Source organism: Pygocentrus nattereri, chromosome 13 (assembly GCF_015220715.1).
Source record: "Pygocentrus nattereri isolate fPygNat1 chromosome 13, fPygNat1.pri, whole genome shotgun sequence".
In the NCBI taxonomy this organism is placed as follows: domain Eukaryota; kingdom Metazoa; phylum Chordata; class Actinopteri; order Characiformes; family Serrasalmidae; genus Pygocentrus; species Pygocentrus nattereri.
The window spans coordinates 1268200-1290208 of record NC_051223.1 but is presented as its reverse complement, the minus strand read 5'-3'; the positions used below and the strand labels follow the sequence as shown (position 1 = coordinate 1290208).

The window sequence follows — 22009 nt, the reverse complement described above, 5'->3', positions numbered from 1 at the left end:
CCGACAATGACTCGTAATCTCACTGCAGAACGGACTGTTAAACACGCTCTTACTGTCCTATAATAATACAATCTTTTTACCAGTTATTTATTGAGAAACTCTCTTTCAACAGGCCTTGAAACTCACTCACAACAGAATGAATGTGAAAGACTTTCCGCTCCTTATTCTCACACGCGTCCGTGAGCGCAGTCATCAGTGAAATATCTGTGGGGGCAGTTGCTTCTGCAGTTGAAGCTAATGGAGCTGACAAAAGAGCTCTATTAAATCTGCCACAAAAGTAAAATGGAGATGAAATGAAATGGGAGAAGCACCTTGGAATCCAATTAGCTGCGTTTGCTTTCCATGAGAAAGCGCTTGGTAGGCCTGCTGAGATCCATGAGTGGCAGTTGGCAGTGACAGGCTCTACAGAGAGATGTGTAAATAGGCCATCTTTATTCTTTTCCTTTCCTCTCGCTCTCTCCTGCCTCTTTCCTCTCCATCACAAACTTAAGCTCTGCTCTCTGATCAGCCACTGCTTCATCGTCTTCTGCATAGGACTCGTGCTATTTATAGTTTGGCTTTATTCACTTATCAGATGCTGTTTGACATCACAGCGTCTGAACACATCGATATCGCCTTTGTCGCCTTCACGCATCCAAATAATTCATCACCTCTGAGCAGGACCTGTTTAGATGTTTCTGTGGTGTGGAGGGTAGGGTCAAAGACTGCAGCTGTTTCTATGTTTCTATGGTCACTGGAGCAGGACCCCTCCTGTCACTGGCGTGGGACCCTCAAGGGTACACCTCAGTACCTTTAGCCAGGGAACTTAATGGGAATGATATGTTCTGAGTTGAATTGACTCACCCTGTCTCATCACCAGGCTTTTTATTTTATTGCTCTGTTTCACAAAATTAGGTTATGAAACGGTTTGGTACTGTTCCAGTGGGAAAAAAACATATTTGAAGTACACAGTTGGATCTTAAAACCAGTGTTGTACGAGATGTGAGGGCACATTTACATTATTTGTACATATACATGAACGTGAAATGTACCTAAACAAAAAAAGTTTCAGCATGAGCGATGTTTTTTCATTCAGGCAATATTTAATGTAAAAAAAAATAGCACCCAGTGCTTTGATGTATTCAGGAACTGGGATGTCAAACAGCATCTATGAAGTGAATAAAGGCTAGATTGGATCTGCTGGATGACATATTGAAGTATTCAATTGTTGCCAAGCATTGAAAAGAACCCTTAAAAACCTTTGTAGAAAAATAGCTGCTATATCTAGATCTTCAAGTCATTCAAGTTGGATGAATGTGTTGTGAATGTGTTGCCGTGAGGGTTTAATGAACTCTGAATGAATGACTGAAGCCTGGTGTTGCTGTTATGGTGTAATATTTACAGTGCATGTACCCTTGTTGTTTCAGGGAGGCCCAAAACAACAAGATGCTGCCATCGGTGAAGGACAACAGCGGGAGCCATGGCTCGCCTATCAGTGGGAAGCTAGAGGGCATCTTCTTCAGCTGCAACACCGAGTTCAACACAGGCAAGCCACCGCAGGACTCTCCGTACGGCCGCTACCGCTTCCAGGTGCCTGCCGAGGTGCTCTTCAACCCTGGCACCAACCTGTACTTCGCCGACTTCTACTGCATGTACACAGCCTACCACTACGTCATCCTGGTGCTCGCGCCACGTGGCTCCCCGGGAGACGACTTCTGCAAGCAAAGGCTCCCCCTGCTGGACATAGCTGACAACCGATTCCTGACATGCGTGCAGGACGAGGATGGGCGCCTGACCTTCCGCCATGCTCAAGACCTCATCCTGGAGGTCATCTACACGGACCCAGTGGACCTGAGCCTGGGCACGGTGGCAGAGATTAGTGGTCACCAGCTAATGAGCCTGTCCACAGTCAATGCCAAGAAGGACCCCAGCTGCAAAACCTGCAACATCAGCGTGGGCCGCTAGCCAACCCACTTGATCTTCGACCCCTGGACGTCTCATTCAACATTGTCTTTCCTCATCCCACCCCTTTTCCCCTGAGGTCTCTTCTCCAAACCATCCATAATCTCCCTTTTGGGGCCTGAAGTTTCCTCCACGGCAGTTGTTCCCAAACCTGGTCCTGGAAGGTCCCTGCCCTGCACATTTGGGTGTATTTCCCGCTCAACCATACGTAAATTCCAATGGGAATGGGGGACACTTCAAAATCCAATTCCAAAATGTTTGTCCTGTTCCATTTTCCAAACTAGTTAGAGGTTGTAGGGGAAATTGCTAAACGTGGTAAACTCTTCACGGCCAACTGTCGTAACTCAAATGACTTTTGAAACTGTAAGTGAAAATTTTAAAGTAAATTTTTTTTTCCTCTTGGAAATGTAATTGAGTAAAAAGGACTCAATATTCACTTTCAATAGTACTCGAGTAACTCAAGTAACAAACCTTCCAAAATAATATGCAAATATAGTAACAAAGTACAAATACTGAAGTATTTTCCACCCATGTGTGTCAGTCAGTATGCTACGCTTATTTCCATGGTTACACTACGCTCGTTTCCCTGGTTACGCTAATTATTTCTAAGAACACATTTCCCATTACTGGCTGAATTCTATTACGATGTAGATGAAGAGGCAAAGAAATTGCCTCACCTTCAAAACTGTCAAGCATGACACAAAGAAACATGTACATAATTTGCTGAGAGGATAATCATTTCTGCCAGCAGTAACTTCAATAACTTCACAGTACTGAGGGTGATTTTCAGTCATACTTACTTAATTACATCCACAGGCTAATGACAAGGTCTGTCGGACAATTCTGACACTCACTATTTTGAGTTCCTTATTCAAGAAACGTAAAATTGTTTTAGAAACAATAATAATAATAATAATAATAATAATCATCATCATCATGATTTTTATTTATATGGCACTTTTTATGCCGGTGGCAGCTCAAAGTGCTTTACAGACAGGTGATAGAATATAGTTACACAACAAATCCAGATGTTACATTCAGTTTGTTCTCATCCTAATAATCTACATTCCCATCCATTTTGAGCCAAAGAAAAAAAAACATCTGTCCCCAGATGTTCTCTTTATGAGATCACATCTGGCCCTGCGAGACTACTTGCGCACTAGGAGCATGCGATGCACATATTTTCCTATTCAGTTCTGAGGTCGAGAGTTAGTAAGATTTTTAAAGATGTTAAAAATAATTCTATTTGGCTCAGATAAATAAAAGTTCTCCAGTATAACCTTTTAAATCCTCTGACCTCTAAAATAAACTCCAAAAATAAAAACAACCCTTAGAATTTATAATTGACTCATGAAAAGTCATTTGAGTGTGGGTGCATGGATAGCATAAGCCCCAGCCCTTCATGCCGTCTTTACTCTGCCAGGATACCCCCAGATACCTCTTTCACAGCGGTTTCCCTGAAAGATAATACATGAGAGACCCTCAGAAGAGACAGAGCGTTCCTACAGGAGATGCACTGACTTTTCGACACAGTATTCTGTATGAATGATAAGCAAATGAATCTGTCATTTGTTCTGATCAGCAAATAAGTTGAAAACAATTCAATAAAAATACCCCAAAACACTGGTGGGGCCATCCGGTGGCTTCAGGGCCCTAAGCAGCTGTTTATGCCGCTTAGAAATTGACCTGGAGAACACTGCAATGAGGAGGACAGGGTTACTCCAGGACCAGGATTTGGAAACACTGCCCAACAGCATGTATCTCAGCTTTTTACCAAACAGTCTTTTCTTTTTTAGGTTAGATACACGGTACCCCTATTTTTCTGTGCATTGGGACGTGTTGATGGGATCACCCTTCTGTCTGCTAAAACAACATTCCTTTAAAGCCCCATTGGCTGTGAAACATCAAAACAAAGTTTATAGAGCAGCGACAAAACTTTTTTTTGCCAAAGGTGACAACTTAAAGTAGGTAGCAGGTGAAGCTGCCCTAGTCGACTAATTGTAGCCGAATTTAACGAGGCGTTATAGATGTGTACTAACGATGCACACTTTATCAGATCATTCTAAAGAGCATGGTAGACCTTCCTGCAGCATGAAAACTAATAATGAAAAACTAAGACCTTAGCACTTCTATAATTGTTGTTCTCCAGTGTTTCCTGTTATTTATTCAAACTGAAACCACATGCTGTGTTTAACACAACAAATAAAAAAACGCAGAGAAATAGAAATAGAAAAATATTTATTTTTTACCGGTGTATAGAAAATGGACGGAACCAGAAGTGCACAATAGCGAGGACTTTTTGTGGCAAGAAATCGATTCACAGTAGAGCAAAATGAATAAAAAAAATACAGAAATGAAGAAAAACACACAAATTTACTGCATAAACCAATGCAAAAAGGAACGTGCACTAAAAGCTAACATTCAGATAGAGTAGTCGGTCATTGTGCACATCGAATCCGATCTGGAACATCAGCAAATATGACATGGAACAAACCACACCTGATTGCAGAACAATTCAACAACTTTTTTTTTGAAGTTGGCTGGCATGCAGAGACACTAAACACGACTGTAACAAGTCACTGCAGTCGAAACGGCGGAGAAGGAGAGATTCATTGTTTCATTTGGGAGCAGAACTGCACGTGTGAAGTGCCACATCTGCCATTTCGCGTATCTCCTGCTTCTGTGCTGTTACGTAGTTTCAGACCGGACGGGTCAGGTAGCTTTCAAGGGGCTTTTTATTTGGTACCATTTCAATACTTTTTGAAACGTGCCCTCGCCGACCTCGTCTCACCCCTCGGAAGTGCGCTGCACCTACGTTACACACAGGTGGCCCCTCAGTAGAAGGGGAGGAAGGACCCTCAGCTAGGTTATCCTCAGTATACTAATCAGCTATCCATGCAAACTTTGCAATGCAAAACGATGAACATAACGTACATAAAACTTGTGAATAACTATAAATGTATATTGCCTTTAAATTTGTTGTTATTAACTGTGCAGCCTTTGGCTTTCTACCCAGCAAGCTAGCAGAGCAACATGATGAAGCTGCAGCAGCAGTCAAGCTGAGCAAATTGAATGCTATGGTTTTGAAATAACAAGCATATTAAATTACGTCTGCTTTGGCTTATAAACATCTTTGCCCAGTTTGTGCTAGTTTTGAATTGGAAATGTGTCAAAGACTTCTGGGCAAGTTCTGCTGCTAAGGTTGACAGGTGTGCAGCTCATCTAACAAACTTCAGTTAATAAAGTAATGGCACGGCCTTTAGGGTGGCATTCAGGCTTCCCCAGAGCGGATATGCTGAGGCCATGTGGACGAGCACATGTTCCAGCCAGTATTGAAACGGACGGCTCATTTCAAAATGTTGGAGTGTAAAAAATGAGGACCATTGAGCTTCATGGTAGAGCAGAGTGACGCTGCTCGTCTGTCTCTCGGGGGCAAAATGTTTCTTAAAAACCTGCTTTCTTTGCCATTTAGCTTGTCCTTCAGAGGGACTGTACTAGCAATGCTTCTCTTTTTGTGCTGCGGTCATTCCGGTTGCTTTCCTTCATTATGGCGAAGTAGGTAGATCCATTCCGCACATCATTCATGTTCTGCATCGATTGCCATTGACAGCACTGTTTGTTTCAGGGAGCTACTGAGTTTGCATATGATTGTAATTCTAAGTGCTCTGGGTTATATTCCACATTTAGCATTAGGAACTGGGCGCTAGACTTGGTTAAAGCCCCTAATCACAGACCCCTGAGGACCCCAGGCTGACTGTCATGCCATTAAGGACACAAACTCAGATCAGAACAAGAAACTGAGAAAACAAAATTGCATATTCATTCAGGCTTTGGTTATCAAAAGAAAGAAATCTCTTCGAAAAAAACACTGTAAAGTGCCATATTTCATAAGCATAGCCCCGATAAACACCTTTCTGTTGTTTTTTTCTTTTCTTTTTCTATTCAAAATACACACAAGCTGTCGGTATCCACTGAGGTCGGAATGAAGTATCAGCACAATACAGAACAGACACCTGTATTTATATGGTACGTCATGCAGTAGCCATGTACAGGCTTTCTCTTAGATTCAGATAAAACCCTATGGGCTGGTTTCCCAGACAGGATAAAGCCTAGTCTTGCACTAAATTGCATGCTTATTCTGGGTCTGGGAAACTGACCCTATGTATGGGGCATATGGGCAGCTTAAAATAGAGTCAATGTTAAAGTGCATTGTAGTGTTATTATGGCACGAGCACATCAAATGTAAGAAAACAAAAGAACATGTTTTGGTCCAAACATCTGGGTCTGTACTGAAAGGCAAACAGGGATATATATGCACATTTCACATAGTCTTTGTGGTTTCCTGTTTGCTGAGCAGAACCTCCAGCAAGCGCAGTTTGGCTTTGAGGCTTTTGTACTCCTGGTACTCCTCCGCCATCGGAATCCGGTCATCCTTTTGTGCAGTCCTTATGTGAATTAAAAGAAAAAGGAGAAAAAAAAGAAAAGCCAGAAAAGAGAGGAAGATTAATAGAAACCATGTGAGCCCAACTGAGCAGTGAGATTAATCCTTGTGTTGCCTTATTGAAATAGTTTTGTACATTGGTGGATATCAGCTAAACAGAGGAGAAATGTATTTTATTTTCTGCGAATACTGTGTACAGAATCACTGTATTTCTGTTGTGCTTTGGGCTATTTTTTTCTCTCTTTCTCTCCCCCTGTCGTTTTCTGTTGTGTATTGCCGACTAGGTGTGCATTAAGCTATCTGTAACTGAGACTCCTTGTGGATGTTCGTCTCTTCTTTTCATTTCTCTTCTTGTTCATGTTTTAAGAAAAGCCAAACGTAACATGAGTGTTCATTAAAACGTGTTAACGCCACCGCAGTGTGTCGCTCGAGTGCTACCTGCCCATCTGCCTGAAGAACTGTTCCTCGAACTCTCTGATGGCTTTCCGTCTCCTCTTCTTCTCCACTCGAGTCTCTCGCAGACACTCCAGCAGCTCAGACCTGGAATGCATTCAGCTCCATTTATATTCGCGTCACAATGCTCAGTAAACCCCTTATCTCCCATCAGTGCAGCTCAGATTATAACCTGGCCACCTTGGTGCCTGAAACCAGCCTGGGTTTAAACCAGGGGGGTTTAAGCTCTGCAGATTGCTAAACAGATTGCTGCAGAGTTTGGGCGATTTCCCTGCTCAAGCACACCTGATTCAGCTAATTATCACCAGGTTTACTTGGTGTGCTGCAGCACGGAAATCACCAAACGGTCTTGGACACCAGTCCTCAGCTCTCCAAGCCTGGTTTAAACAATGTGGAAAGACTGCCAGTCTTATCGTTAAGTGATCATTTGGCGGAAAGTCTAACATCATTTTCCACTCACAGCCAATTTGTGAGATCAGCCAAGACCTCTTTGGTTGATCTGGTTTTAGTTTGAGTTGGAGCAATGAGGCTAATACGAAATGGACGTTTATATCTGACCAGCTATAATGACCACAAATTTGCCTCAGACTCTGTCAAGTTGTCTAGTAATCTCAAACCAGTAGTATTAGCTATTTTAAAGCCTAGATTTTGCCTGTACTCATGTCCATCTATGTTTGACAATATAATAAGCCACATAAGCAAGTCCTTTTCAGATAATGTATCAACTTGACACGGTTTGGTGACTTTATTTGCAGTGGTGAACAAAGATTAGTAGAGCCAGGCCTTCAATTTGAGCCATAAACGTCAAAATTCGGTCTAACCAAGAGGAAAGAAAAGACCTTTACGATAATGCTGGCTGCTGCTAGCATCCCTATAGGACTCAGTTAACTTATTAGTGATGAGCAAATTTTTTTGAGCGTATTTTGGAAGTTCTAAACTAAACACGACATGTGAAGCTCGTGACAGACACATCAGCACATGTTTTACCATGGAGCAGTTTCATAGTGGCGTTCCATGTTTTCCACTTCTAACAGCTCATGTATGTTTTTAATAAACGTTCCAGGACCATGAGGAGGTGTGAGCTGGGAGTGCTGACATTTTAAGCAGCATATAAATGACATTCACGCAAAAATGATATTGCTCTTCTGACTCATTCTGGACACACATTATGTAGATGACATAAGCGACCAATCAGAGTGTTGATATTGGCTTGGGTATGTGGTCAAGCTACACAGTGAAGATTCAACACTCAAACACAGACTAAGAGGAAGAGATACTGGTTGGGAGGAAATTGGAATCGAAACATGGGGCATTGTTATATTTAAAAAGACAATGTTATGTCACTTCAGTGCTCAGAACTAGCCTACAACTCTGTACACACTTCCACTCTGAACTCTAAACTAGCAACACGTCCCCTGAGCAGGCAGCAGAGAGGGAAGTGAGATGGTCATGCCATGAAAATGCACCATTAACTAACACACGGCATGGGCTACTAGCAGGCTTTAAAATACATAGACCATTAAAGGGCCCATATGCAACATTTTACCAACATTTGCCTTTATAACGTTTGTGTGGGTTTAATAAATAATAAAATAATATTAATAAAAGCAGTCGTACTGTGTCATAATCATACGGTCAGTCTGTCCTCATTTAAAAAGCACTAGCTTATAAACTGCCATAGGTTGAATGGCATATATATATATGCATTGGTCTTTATGACAACAAAAACAATTCATTTAAAATGGACTGTTTTTGCAACTTCTGCATATGAGCCGTATGGACTGGATGGTCAATGGTTTTATCTTGAAACCTTAACAAATGTTTCCATACTACATTAAATTTTAATATTTCAAACAAGCCAAGAAAAATACTGTTTCCATCATATATATGTTTCCATCATATGGGCGCTTCGGATAAAAATACACTCCCTGGTCTTTGCTATATTCAGACTAAACAGAAGGTAAATCCAGGTGTGTTGCAGCCCCTTCATCACTCTTCTTTTCTGAGACTTTGACATGTTCCGAACTAACTGACCTCATCTTGATCAGGGTCATGGTGAGGGCCTACCTGGAAGCCGCATGCAGGTTGGACATGGTGATGGCTGGCTTTTGCATTGCTTTCACTTCATCTAGTGGAGAGACGAAGGCCGGGTCGCTGTCCCCTTCCTCCTCGTCCTCATCCACTGACTCTGGCGTGGGTTGCCGTGGGACCGGCGGCGTTTGCTGCGCATAATCTTCATCAGATCCTTCCTCTTCCTCCTTAACCCAGAGAAAACAGAAAAGAAAGAAGGCTGGAGTGAATAAAGTCGAAAAGGAAAAAATGCTTGAGGAAATCTTGATGGCAACCTTCAGGGTTAGGCAGACATTTAACCATTTATCAAGGCATCATTTATCATTATCATTTAACATTTATCAGAAACTGTTTCTCTCTGTGGTTTCTAGGTAGTTTGGTTAGGACTTCAGGAGCTGTAGAGAAGTCCTAAAACATTAGATTAGCCAATTACAATAATTACAAAGTAACAGAGGGATCTAATGCACTAAGCACAAAGGGTTGTTAGAAAGAAACACTGTGTGTCTCTATCAGGTCTCTCTACTGAAAGAGTGGCTGTGAAACTGCGACGAGGCCAAACACACTGTATCATCTGTGTCCAAAGAAAAACAAGCATCTTTAAAACGGTACTGGGTACAGGCCAAAAATCTTCTTGGATTTATTATTCCAAGCAATTTCGGAGCATTTGAACTGTTGCATTCACCATCAGATTTTAAAGTGTAAAGGACAGCTGCCGCGCTCATATGATATGAGTGAAAAAAACCTGACACATTTTCTTTAGACAGGCCCAATATGCTAATATGCCTGTCACAAGCTTCAAGTAAAAAATGGAACGTCTTCTAAAAGCTTCAAACGTTTTGGTTTAATCTAGACCATCCAAAAAAAGTCCATGCAAATCTGCAATATCTTAGCACTAACCAAACGTTTTGACATTTGTGCCTCAGATTGAAGGCCCAGCTCTAATAATCATGATTCAACACTGTCTTATTGTTATGCATCTAATTTATTACCAGGATAAGATTCGAACACATATTTTACATTTACGCCATTTGGCTGACGCTCTTATCCAGAGCGACTTACAGTTTGATCGTTTTACACAGGTAGGCCAAGGTGGTGTTAGGAGTCTTGCCCAAGGACTCTTATTGGTTTAGTGTAGGGGGCTGACCCAGGTGGGGATTGAACCCCAGTCTACAGCATAGAAGACAGAGGTGTTAACCACAACACTAACCAACCACATTTTCCATCAAATCTGCTCTCATTGTTCTTCACTGTTACAATATGAGATAATAAAAGGGTTTAATGTCATTTAATAGAGCAGGACTAAAGAAACTATACACACAGAACTGACTTTGACTTAGTTGAGATGCTAAGCGTTTTTCTCTGTGGTCTTGATTAAAGTTTGCAGAACTTGTAACAGGCTTGTTAGTCACGTCATGCACTCCCGTGCCATTATAACCCAGTCTGTGTGTTAGCACAGCCAGGCCACACTTACTATGGTGGTTATTGTAGGAGTGATGCACAGAAGGTGCTTGACCATCTGGTATCGGTCATAAAGAGGCTTCACCAGGTTCTTCTCCTGCTTGGTGCCCTGCAACAGTACAGCCGTATCGTAAGAATTAGCACACACAAACACAACCTCTAAACAAATCAGCCTTTAGCTCTCTCTTATATGGTTGGAAGGATCAATACTAAAGTATCAACAGGTCTAATTAAAAAAATGTTTTTTTTTTGAGACTCGATTCTCACATGACAGCTTTTTTTCTCAGCTTTGGGTGCAAATTCTGTGTCGTTCAAAGTGGGTAGAAATATTGGATGCAAGGAGCTGAAGTGTAGAGATAGCTTGCATGGATTTTCTCCACCTTTTAAGTTAAGTGATGCTTTTTTAATGCCACAAACAGGGAAACTCCACCTCCGCATTTAACCGTGAAGTGAAACACCACATACACACTAGTGAATACACACACACTAGGGGGCAGTGAGCACACTTGCCCGGAGCGGTGGGCAGCCCTATCCGCAGTGCCCGGGGAGCAGTTGGGGGTCAGGTGTCTTGCTCAAGGACACCTCAGTCATGGACTGTCGGCTCTGGGGATCGATCCGGCAACCTTCCGGTCACAGGGCCAGTTCCCTGACCTCCAGCCCACGACTGCCCCCTTAATGTGGAATTACACCGATTTTCTCCACCATCAAAGGCTTAAAAAATCTAATCTCAGCTGTAACTGCTAAACAATGCACTAGGCAGCGTATTTGTAACAACTAAATGCCTCAGATGTCTGATACCCATCTGCACTGCTGGTTACCGTTCTGTTTTGGCTTCTCTAGAATGGAGCATTTCACATCAAACCGCTCTGAATAACTCTGTTTACATCTCAATCATTTAATTAATCATGCAGAAAATGTGAAAAATAAGTGGAATTTCCCAACTAAACTGGGCATATATTCGCAGTAATGCCTCCAAGATGTTGTTGAGAGACTTCTTTTAACAATGCCAGTGAACAATGTGGCTGGAACGCATGCTGAAATAACGTTTAGCAGCAGAATTACATTATTTACTCTTGAGGCCAGATGTTTAGTGTGGAGGCAGATGCAAAGCAAAATATGCCAGTGCAGCTGTAATATTCTTCTTTTTTTTTTAGCATTAATTATAATAACTATTTTCTTTTAAATGGAAGTTGTTTTGATGCTAAATAATTAAGGAAAATTTATTTCAGCAAATAACTGTAGAGTAAGAACTCTCTCTCTCTACACTTTATACATGAATAGTAGTAATAAAAATATTATAATATATAATATCTGCGTTTTACTGCAGAAAGCGACATTTCTTTCCAATTTATTTTCGGAGAGCCGGTATCCTGCAATTTTCTTGTATTTCATTTTTTTCCCTGAGGTCCGCTTAATATTTGTGTGATTTTATATACGAAAAATGGTCATAATTCACTTTTATATGACTTTCCATCCACTCTTTATACCTTAGAAGTAACCAGGCTGCTTTGATACTGTGTCTTTAAAGGAATTCTGTTATATATTCTCAAAATATCTGCATCATTAAATGCTTAAGATAAGCAAAGTCAAATTCTCCGTTCTAGAGAAACTTTCCGAGTCAGAATTGCTTACAGTGGTGGTTATGGGAACCAGACGTCTGAAGAGGTCAATGCCTCTAAAAGCTCCCTCACAGAAACTTATCAGATGAAGGAAATGGTTTGTTTCGGACTGTAAATAAAATAGCTATCTTAGATACTGTCAGTTAGATAATGTCAGACCTTTCTGACAGACCATGTTTACATCTCAGCCACTGAATTTTGCAGTAATTTTGGAAAATCTGTGGGACGCTCCTTCACTGTTATAAGATAAATGACCTCCTGTTCTGATTGGCTGTCCTGTATTGCACTTCATTCAAAAAGCACTCAGAAATAAAGCGCTCTATGGATCAGGGCCAGCATCCAGCACAATTTGGGGATTTCATGTTTGGTGGGTGAGTCTGAGTGGGGAAACTCCGGAGCTGTGCACCCCTGCTCTAGGACTTCAGTATAAATGGGCGGAGCTAAACTGCTGCATACTGAATAGGTAGGTGTTTGTAAATGAGGTGGGTCTTGTGACAATAAGTTCAGTTTTTTGCAGCAAGGTTTCCTTATATGGATTGTATGGGCTGGATAATGAATGGTATGTTTTGAAACTTGCCAGTGTTTATGTATTACAAAATTTTTTAAAAAGCCAGGGAATTTTTTTCATTATATGGGCCCTCAGTAGTGCTGACCCTGGATATTACTCTGTATTGTACAACAGGATAAATCATTCGAAGGGTAAACTCGCTCTTACAGGGCGTCCGTGCAGACTCTCGAAATACAGCAGGCATTTTTGCAGCGTGAGCTTCTCCAGAGCCATCTGCCTGTGGGTCATCTCCTGAAGAGTGGAGAAGGCACGGTTAATCACTTCGTACACCACGGGCCCCTCTGGTTTCAGCAGCAAAACAGAACGGAGCACAGATGGCCTCACCTTCATGTTGTCTGGTAGGCCCAGGGCTTGGCGTTTCTCCCTCAGCCTCATCAGCAGCAGGTCCACTGACTCCTCCAGAGAGGGCTTGTGCTGCTGCAGCTCTGTCGCCTCCTGCTGCCCGTTGGAGTACCTGCAGACGTCAGTGGGCTCACCGTTTTCCTGGCCTCGAGACTCCTCCACAGACTGCCTCAGCTTCAAATCTGAAAGATGGGCGAGCTCTTGTTTGTAAACTTCAGTTGGGATAAGTTTTTATATGAGCTGACTGCATCTAGATTTGAGCATTATGTTGCTGGTTGAGTCGAGCTGCCAGTTTATTAGGTTTCCCTACCTTGTAGGTTTACATTTATGAACGTTTTTAAAAAAAACGGCAGTAAATGAGTTTTTACTGAGGACTGTTAATATGATAACTTGATTTATCATTACTGGGCACATGCCTAATTCAAATTGTGCTTTATAACTTAATCATTAAAGGAGGCCTCTGGCAAAAACTCCCCTCAAAAAAGGATTTGAAAATATATGTTGCTATGTGGTCAGAATAGCTTTAACATAAAGACAAGGACATTGGACTGCCTACCTTTGAGCTGCTTGCGAGACCTGGCCAGTTCAGTCATGAGTTTAAACATCTCTGGATTGGCGGACTTGTCATTGTGGGAGGGCTAGAGGAGAGAGTAAAGACCACTGAGAACATACAAGCTTACAGTACTGTGCAAAAGTCAAAGACCGCCCTTTATTTTACTTTTTTTATTCCAGTCCAAACGCCATTAAGTTTTTCATTTTTCACAAGCCATTTCTGAAGAGATCAAATGTAAGATTATTTACCTGAATAAAGAATGGGAAGGTTAAATAAAAAACAGGAGTTTCCAAAACTGGAGTTCAAAAAACGATTAAAAGACACAGAAATAAAGAAGCTCCTAACAACAATCCAAGACCTGGCAGACCACCAAAAATGTCCCCATCAGATAAACAGTACTTAAAGCTTTCATCTTTGAGAAAGGAGAAAATCAAGCTCCAATCTTGCTTCAAATCTGAAATGGACGTATTTGTCCCTCCTTATACTGTGAGAAGGCAACCATGGGTCTGAAAGGATGTGTAGCTGTGAAGAAGCTGTTACTGAGAAACGGAAATAGGCAAGAAGGAAGAAAATGTGCAAATCATACAAAGAATGTGCTGCTGTTCTCAGAACAATTGACATCAGCATCACTGAACGTGTTGAGGGTTACTTGGATCGTGAGAAGCAGACAGTGCATCCAACTTCCAAGACTGAAATTTGGGCGTGTGTGGAAATATTCTTGGAAGCAAATCTCCTGAAATAAATATAAGCTGTAATAAAGGCAAAGTCTGCTTTTCCTGAAGCTGGATAAAGCTGAATAATGAATAACTAGTACTTATTGGCTGTTTTGACTGGAAAGTAAATGAAAGGTGGGTTTTTGCACAGTACTGTATATCATTAAATATGATTATTATCTTTCTTTTACAGCAAGAAAAGACATCAGTGTGGAGCTTATGAACACTAGCCTGTGATTTCTTAATGTAACTGATATACTGCTACTCTGATGCCAATGTTTCCTTTAGGTACAATAACTGTATTGACCAGCAGAGGGGGCAGTAAGGCAAGGACAGAAAGAAGTCTAGCCTTTGCAAGCTGGAAGCTGCTGGGTGTAAGCAAACTGATCAGCATGCAAGTTTCATGACATTTTCCCTGCTCTAAAGCTGCACTGTGTCTAATATCTGACCACGTCTTACTGCTTCGGTTCTGCCCAACACCTTTTGCTTGAATTGAGGTATTTAAGGATTCTGTACATGGCAAAAGGTTATTACTTACTTACTAGTCCTTTGTTATTGTTCTAATGAATCCACACTGGTCAAGCGTATGTAAATGGGTTTAAAACCCAGCTACAAATGCTCAGCTACAAGTTGTATGAACCTTGTAGTTCATCTCTTGCTCGAAGCGCTCCTCAAACTTGCGGATTTTCCTCTTGAGGGTTTGGATGTGTTTGGTGAGAAGCGGGATGGATGGAGCATCTTTAGCGTCATCAGCAGTCACTGGTCTGACCACAGCACGAGGCCTGGGAATGAGATTGCATGTGAGTCAAAGGGCAGTTAAACAAATCTGTATAATTCATTCAAGTCATTCCGTGTGTATTCTGATGTGAAATTCATTTCCACTGATTTCTATTCAGGGCCAGCCGAGCATTTTGGGTGCGTTAAGCAGGATTTTCTTGGGGGGCTGCATGTGCCAGGCACTCCCCCAGACCTACACCTTGTAAATGGGTTAAACGTAAAAGTGGAGAATGAATTTTTTTTTGTTTCAAACCTTACATGGCCAGCTTTATTACACACTACTATAATCTAAGAATAGCATAACCATGTGGTATTGAAGTCCCAGTGGTTACTATATAATAAGCCTCAGTATGTAATAAGCCTGGGATTTTAAGGAGATGTTGAACATGGAAAAGATTTGCTGAGCTACTGGGTGAATAACACTTATACATAGAAATGTCATCGGGAATACAAGCAGCCGGTGTCTGGGTGGCTGGACTCTCCCTTAGAGATAGGGTGAGAAGTTCGGTCACCCGGGAGGGACTCGGAGTAGAGCCGCTGCTTCTCCACGTCGAGAGGAGCCAGCTGAGGTGGTTCGGGCATCTGGTTAGGATGCCTCCTGGACGCCTCCCTTGGGAGGTGTCACAGGCAAGTCCACCCGGGAGGAGACCCCAGGGAAGACCCAGGACACGCTGGCGTGACTATATCGCCAAGCTGGCCTGGGAGCGCCTCGGAATTCCCCCGGGGGAGCTAGTGGAAGTGGCTGGGGAAAGGGAGGTCTGGGCCTCATTGCTTAGGATGCTGCCCCCGCGACCCGAACCCCGGAGAAGATGATGGATGGATGGATGGATGGATGGATGGATGGATGGATGGATGGATGGACATAGAAATGTTATATAGTTTTACATCCTAACTTTGTTTACACAACATTAGCAAATCAATTAGCTTGTACTAGCTTGTTAAGACCTCAAAACAAAACAAAAACATACGTTAATCTTTTATTATTTTCTCCTCATCTTCTCTTGACATGACTAATAGGCAGAGCCGGCTGGTGGTGATTTGACTAGGGGTCAAATAAAGCCGTTTTATTTACTATCCAAGCGTGATCCTACACAGGTCTTCTGGGCTTTGTAATATTGGTAATACAAAATAGTGGTAAATCTGAAAAAAGGAGTTTCCTTTAGGGACTGTTTTGCCTTACTGCCTGCACTTACCCTGTGCTTTAGGCCAAAAGCTTACCTCATAAGAAACACAGAGGCATGACATCTCGGCTCATACTCACAAAGCTTCTCAGAGTGGGGTTAGAGTGTTGATCTAGGGTCTGTTCCTGTCATTACAGTCATAGCAAATAAGAGAGGAATCTGATTCTACATCATGACTCCTTCTCTCAGAAGCTTTGTGAATACAGGCCCTGGTTTCCATCGTCACCACTATGAGCAATTTTATCTTATTTTTATTTTTTTAGAACAGAGCATTTCACATCAGATAACACTGAATGAAATTCAGTGGAATTCCCATTTAACACATCCTAATACATGCATAATGATGAGGGCATATGCAGTAAATGTTGCACAGGAATCACAGCTGGTTGCTCAAAGCGTCAGCTAGTAGACAATCTAACATCAGTGACCATGAAAAAGGACAATCTATTTTAAACTGGGTCACAGAGAAACACAAGGTATGACTGTGTGTGTGTGTGTGTGTGTGTGTGTGTGTGTGTGTGTGTGTGCTTGAGAGGATTCTAGGTCAGTGTAACAGTTGTTGTTTGTTGGTGTTTTTAACGGCTTGAACACTAAAATAGGCGTCTGACCTAGACGAACACAAACTAGTATCTTGCTGTTAAGCTTAACGTACTGGCTGATATGAAGTGATGTTCTGCATTGCTCTGTAGACGAATGCAGCTGCATTTACACAGCCACCTCTGTTCTAGCCACCTCTGCAAGCATTTTCTCTGTTGACTGTTAAGTGGAGTTACGGAATAACTGAAGTTTGCTGGGAGGAACACGCCTGAAACTCCTCCTGTATCTAATCTAACGGTCTGTAAATTCACATCCTTACCTGAAAGTCCTTGCAATCCCCACCACCACCCCATCTCCTCCCTGTTCCTCAGTCCTATGACAGTTACATGGGGGGTCTGGACTTCTAGCTACAGGCAAAAGCCACCCAGTACTCCAGCCTAAGTTCTCAGAATTCCTCACAAACTGAACATTAGCCATGTTACCTACTAGTTATTTTAGCCTAATGTTACATCTAACATATCTTATATTTCCACTTACCATATAGTAACACTCTGTAGTTCTACACTTCCAGAGCTGATCAAATAGGCATAGATACAAGGAGGTACTCAGAAAGTGTGTATTGTAGGAGTTTTTGCTAAAATGGACAATGTGTAGGTACAACCGGGAACTCAGTGTGTGTGTGTGTGTGTGTGTGTGTGTGTGTGTGTGTGTGTGTGTGTGTTCATACATGATAACGTGCTGAGAGCAGGGAGGTGATGGTGCACTCTCTGGATCTGTGTTGAATCTCTGGCTGAGGCTGAGGCTGGCGCAGCGGGGGGAGGGCAGGGGGCTGTTCCCGTCCGTGATGGAGTAGATGAGCCGACTCGGGCCCGGACTCTGCTGGGGTTCAATGCAGTCGCTCTCAGCCTGCCTGGGGTCTGCACATACACATACACACGGAATATTAAACAGTGAGAAAGCCAGCAGGCCTACTCCAACTCTGCTAAGGCTAGACCACCCTATCAGCCGTTTCAGCAGTCGCACTTTCCATTCACAAATCTAAAAGGCTGTGTGAAAACGTGGCAGGTGCCATCACATCTCTAAAAATATAGTTTCTCACATCAGCTTCTCTGCCGCTGTAAATGATGTAGATCTCACCAGAAAGCCAGAAGTATTTGCTACAAAATCAAAGGCAGCGCTCAGCTCATGTCGATCTGAGGCCATTCTCCCTGGAAGCATATCAAAACACACGTTTTTCCATATGGCCCATTCTACTGTTTTGAATTTGTCACGGTTGTGAAATCAGTCATGAATACATCCAAATATCTGCCTACTCAGCCCACAGTGGTTTAGCCTGTCCATTCACATTGAGGTGTTCCAGTCGTGTGCCAAAGTTTGAACACCCCTGGTCGAATTACATATTTTGTTGGAAATGAATGAAAATAAATTCCTCTGCAGGAAACAAACTTAAATACAACATATTTCTTTCTGTGTCCATATTCGGGGGGTATAGTGTGTTTTCTTATTTCCTCAGCATGGTAAATGTAGCAAATAAACAGACTGTGTGTTAGAGGATGTGTGTTTACTGTCACTTACTAAAACTATTAAAACATTATTAGTCCAGAGGTGCAATAATGACCTCAAAAGACCTCTGAAGTCATGTTATTATTCTGCAGTCTGTGTCATGCTTATAGGAACTCCAGGTCTAAGCTGTTGTTATTTTCTATGAGAGAAATGAATGACGTTTTCAAAAATCGCTGCTGCCGCACGCTGTTGTGTAGACCGACAAGCTCAGCAAAATACCCCACAGCAACCTCCCAGCTTCGCCAAATGTGGCACTTGCACTAATAAGCTACTGTTTGAGATGGTGGGGCTGAAAGTTTAAACGTATATCTACTCTGTTAGCATGTATGTATTTACATTTCGACTACTAAACGGCTTCAGAGGATTCAGTGATGCTTGGGGTGGGGGTGTACACAGTATAGTGCCTATTGGGTTTGTTTGGGTTCATTTTTAAGCTGTGATAGTGCCAAGTTTTGAATGAATGCATTAATCCTTCTCATAGACAAAATCTCCTTAGACCCCGAGTTCCAAATATACGCAAGGCACAGACTACAGAATGACCCAATTGCAGAGGTCTATTGCAGTGGCCTTCCAAAGGAACCTGACGCCTTACCATACCCACTCAGAGAGAGCAAGGCCAGTTATGCTTTATTGGACTCCTGGTAGAGAGCCAGGGATCAAATGCACAATCATCCAATGATAGCCCAGACTGCTTTTTGAGCAAGGCACAGCAGCCAATCAGACCAGAGCTCATTAAGACCAATCAATCATAAAGGCATAGTATCAAAAATAGCCTGTTGGAGTCCAAGGGATAATGGATCTTGCAAAAATAATTATGACTGGTTTTGGTAAATAAAACCACAGTTTTACTTGTTAGAAGTGGACATCAGGAAGAAAAACAACATACAAGAAACACGTTTAAAAACGCCTTTAAATTGAATCTGAAATCAGACTAGACTTTATTTTTACCTTGGGAATTTATGTCCCTGTTCATATTATGCTTTATATCATATCATACAATTTAAAAGATAAAATTCCTGCTTCCCCCTATCATGCAGCAGCAAGGCCTACCTTAACCAAGCTGGAAAACGCTGAAAGCTGCTGACAGTGTGAACGACTATAATACTTACAAGTGGACTTGTATAAATATCAGGACTTATAAATGGTTTTGGCTGATACTATCAGGATCAGGTATCAGTATCAGAAAAGAAAAATAGTATCAGTGCATCTCTGATGTTATTCAGAGCTTATGCATGTGTTGCCTACCTGTGTAGATAGCTATCAAATAAAGTATTCAAATAAATATTTCAAATGAGGTTATGATTTCCAATTCAAATGACTTGTCCTGTAATAACTGATCCTCAACACAATAGCCATAGCAGAAGCCAGTAAACAACAGTGCCTGACTGAACGTTGACTGCTGTATCCTTTTAATCACATCCCATCATGGTCAGGTTTCAAATGTGGATTCTATGGGTTTTTACAGTAGCCAAAAAATCCATTACGAATTGGCAAGAGGTCCAGAACAGGTCTGTACTGGACTGAGAGTGTAACCGCAGCTATAAAAGCAAATGAAATGACACAAACAAGCTGAATGATAAGCAGCATGTGGGATTGGCTCTAGGGAAAGTGGAATGGTGGAGAATAATAACTACCTGATGAAAGGAACACACACACGCTGATGTCCTAACATACTCCCCCACACATCCACACACATGCACACCCAGATGCTTGTGAGTCATCGGAGACTAACTGACCTCGCCTGCTGCTGCCAAAAAAGATAAACGAAATCTCCATGACGCTGATTTATGTTCTACAAATAGAGTAGTGTAGAGCAGGGGCGGGGGAAACACACAGAACCATGATCATCCAGCCTCAAAAAACAGCCAGCAGACCAAATAAAGCCTTTGTCCACTCACTCAGCTCACTGAGAAAAGGGAGACAGCAGGAAATCATGAAAGAGAATTCTCCTGGGTCCAGTTTCAGTTTTTAATAAGTTTAAGTGATACTATATGGTTGGAAGGATCAATACTAAAGTATCAACAGGTCTAATTTAAAAAAAAAATTTTTTTGAGACTCGATTCTCACATGACAGCTTTTTTTCTCAGCTTTGGGTGCAAATTCTGTGTCGTTCAAAGTGGGTAGAAATATTGGATGCAAGGAGCTGAAGTGTAGAGATAGCTTGCATGGATTTTCTCCACCTTTTAAGTTAAGTGATACTTTTTTAATCCCACAAACAGGGAAACTCCACCTCCGCATTTAACCGTGAAGTGAAACACCACATACACACTAGTGAATACACACACACTAGGGGGCAGTGAGCACACTTGCCCGGAGCGGTGGGCAGCCCTATCCACGGCGCCCCGGGGAGCAATTGGGGGTTAGGTGTCTTGCTTAAGGACACCTCAGTCATGGACTGGTGGCTCTGGGGATTGAACTGGCAACCGTCCGGTCACAGGGCCAGCTCCCTAACCTCCAGCCCACGACTGCCCCAATATGCCCATGCACCTAGCTTACCAAAGTGGCCATCTGCAGTATAGTGGGGAGGTGGGGGCACTGAAGAGCAGATGCACTCACCCACTGCTAGGTTAGCCTCAGTGTGCTATTGCTACCTACAGTCAGGTCCATAAATATATGGACACTGACAAAGTTATTGTTAATTTTGCTATCTACTACGGCATATTGGAGCTGAAATTAAATAACAAATGTGAGTTGAAAGCACAGATTTTCAGCTTTTGTTTGATTTACACACAAATCGGGTTTTTTGATGCCCCCTTTTTTAGAGGCTGAGAGAGACTAACAGTCATAAATTACATTGCTATTTTTAATACTTGGTTGTAAAAGCTTTGCAGCCAGTAACTTCCTGAGGTCTGGATGCTGAGTTTCTTCCCTGGCGATGCTCTCCCAGGCCTTTACTGCAGCTGTCTTCAGCTCCTGCTTGTTCTTAGGAAGCAAGGGGGACCAGCTCCTTTGGCAGGCATACATGCCCACGTCATAACACTACCTCCACCATGCTCGACAGATGGGGTGACAGACTTCACCATAAGCAGCTCCTTCTCTTCTCCATGTCCTACTCATCTGCTTTTCTTGATTGTTGTGGATTTCCGTGGCTTTCTAAATGTTTCTGGCCTTGACTGCAAGCTTTTGCAATGCAAAACATTTCTTTGAGAAGTCTAAACATGACTTACACTTGGCGTCATCGTCTAAGCGTTGGCCCCATCATCAGGAGATCACAAGTTCGATCCCTGGTGATGCTGCAACCATCCGTTCCCAGGATTCCAAGAAAGCACAACTGGCCTTGCTCTCTTGGATGGGTGGGTAGTACGCCCCCCCCCCCCCTTTCTCCCCCGTCACTCAATACGGTGCTAGTCAGAGCAGGCGTCTGTTACCTGATGTAACAGATCTGCTGGTTGGTGCTTTCCCCCAAAGCCTGTTCTAGCTTTCACCCTCCAAGCACTGGTAGCATTGTGTGATTGAGGAAGTCCTAACTAGTGGGTGGAATTGGGAACAACTAAGTTGGGAAGAAAATTGGGTAAAAATCCCCCCAAAAAATGGCAACAAAAACAAAAAAAAAACATGGCATACATAGAAGTGCTGAATAAATTGCTTTAGAACTAATTTTTTTTTATTGTTAGTTATGAAGCCTTTAGCTTGCTAACTGCTAAGCTAGCAGAGTATAGTGGTAGTATTATCAAGTTGTAGTTATCTCAGGAGTCATGTATAACAGATTGGTGTAGGTTGCAAACTAATGCCATGCAAATTGAATACTATGGCTTTGAAATAGTAAACATGTTATTGTAGTTTATTGTAAATA

General features: G+C 42.2%; 2 protein-coding genes across 4 annotated transcripts in view; one reads left to right on the top strand and one right to left on the bottom strand.

Annotated features, from left to right (window-relative positions):
* Positions 1–6795, top strand: part of phyhiplb (phytanoyl-CoA 2-hydroxylase interacting protein-like b) — a 41326-nt gene extending 34531 nt beyond the window's left edge. For both annotated transcript variants that reach the window (XM_017714528.2, XM_017714529.2), the window contains exon 5: positions 1407–6795. In XM_017714528.2, the coding sequence (XP_017570017.1) occupies positions 1407–1944 (538 nt within the window). In that variant the 3' untranslated portion in view covers positions 1945–6795. The remainder of the gene's footprint in view (positions 1–1406) is intronic.
* Positions 4714–22009, bottom strand: part of fam13c (family with sequence similarity 13 member C) — a 19268-nt gene continuing 1972 nt past the window's right edge. Inside the window, exons 2-10 of one of the 2 annotated variants that reach the window (XM_037544062.1) lie at positions 17381–17570; positions 14799–14940; positions 13449–13530; positions 12875–13074; positions 12698–12781; positions 10377–10472; positions 8903–9099; positions 6821–6922; positions 4714–6386 (exon numbers count right to left, since the gene is read on the bottom strand). In XM_037544062.1, the coding sequence (XP_037399959.1) occupies positions 6263–6386; positions 6821–6922; positions 8903–9099; positions 10377–10472; positions 12698–12781; positions 12875–13074; positions 13449–13530; positions 14799–14940; positions 17381–17570 (1217 nt within the window). In that variant the 3' untranslated portion in view covers positions 4714–6262. The remainder of the gene's footprint in view (positions 6387–6820; positions 6923–8902; positions 9100–10376; positions 10473–12697; positions 12782–12874; positions 13075–13448; positions 13531–14798; positions 14941–17380; positions 17571–22009) is intronic. The other variant, XM_017714527.2, reaches the window with a different exon arrangement.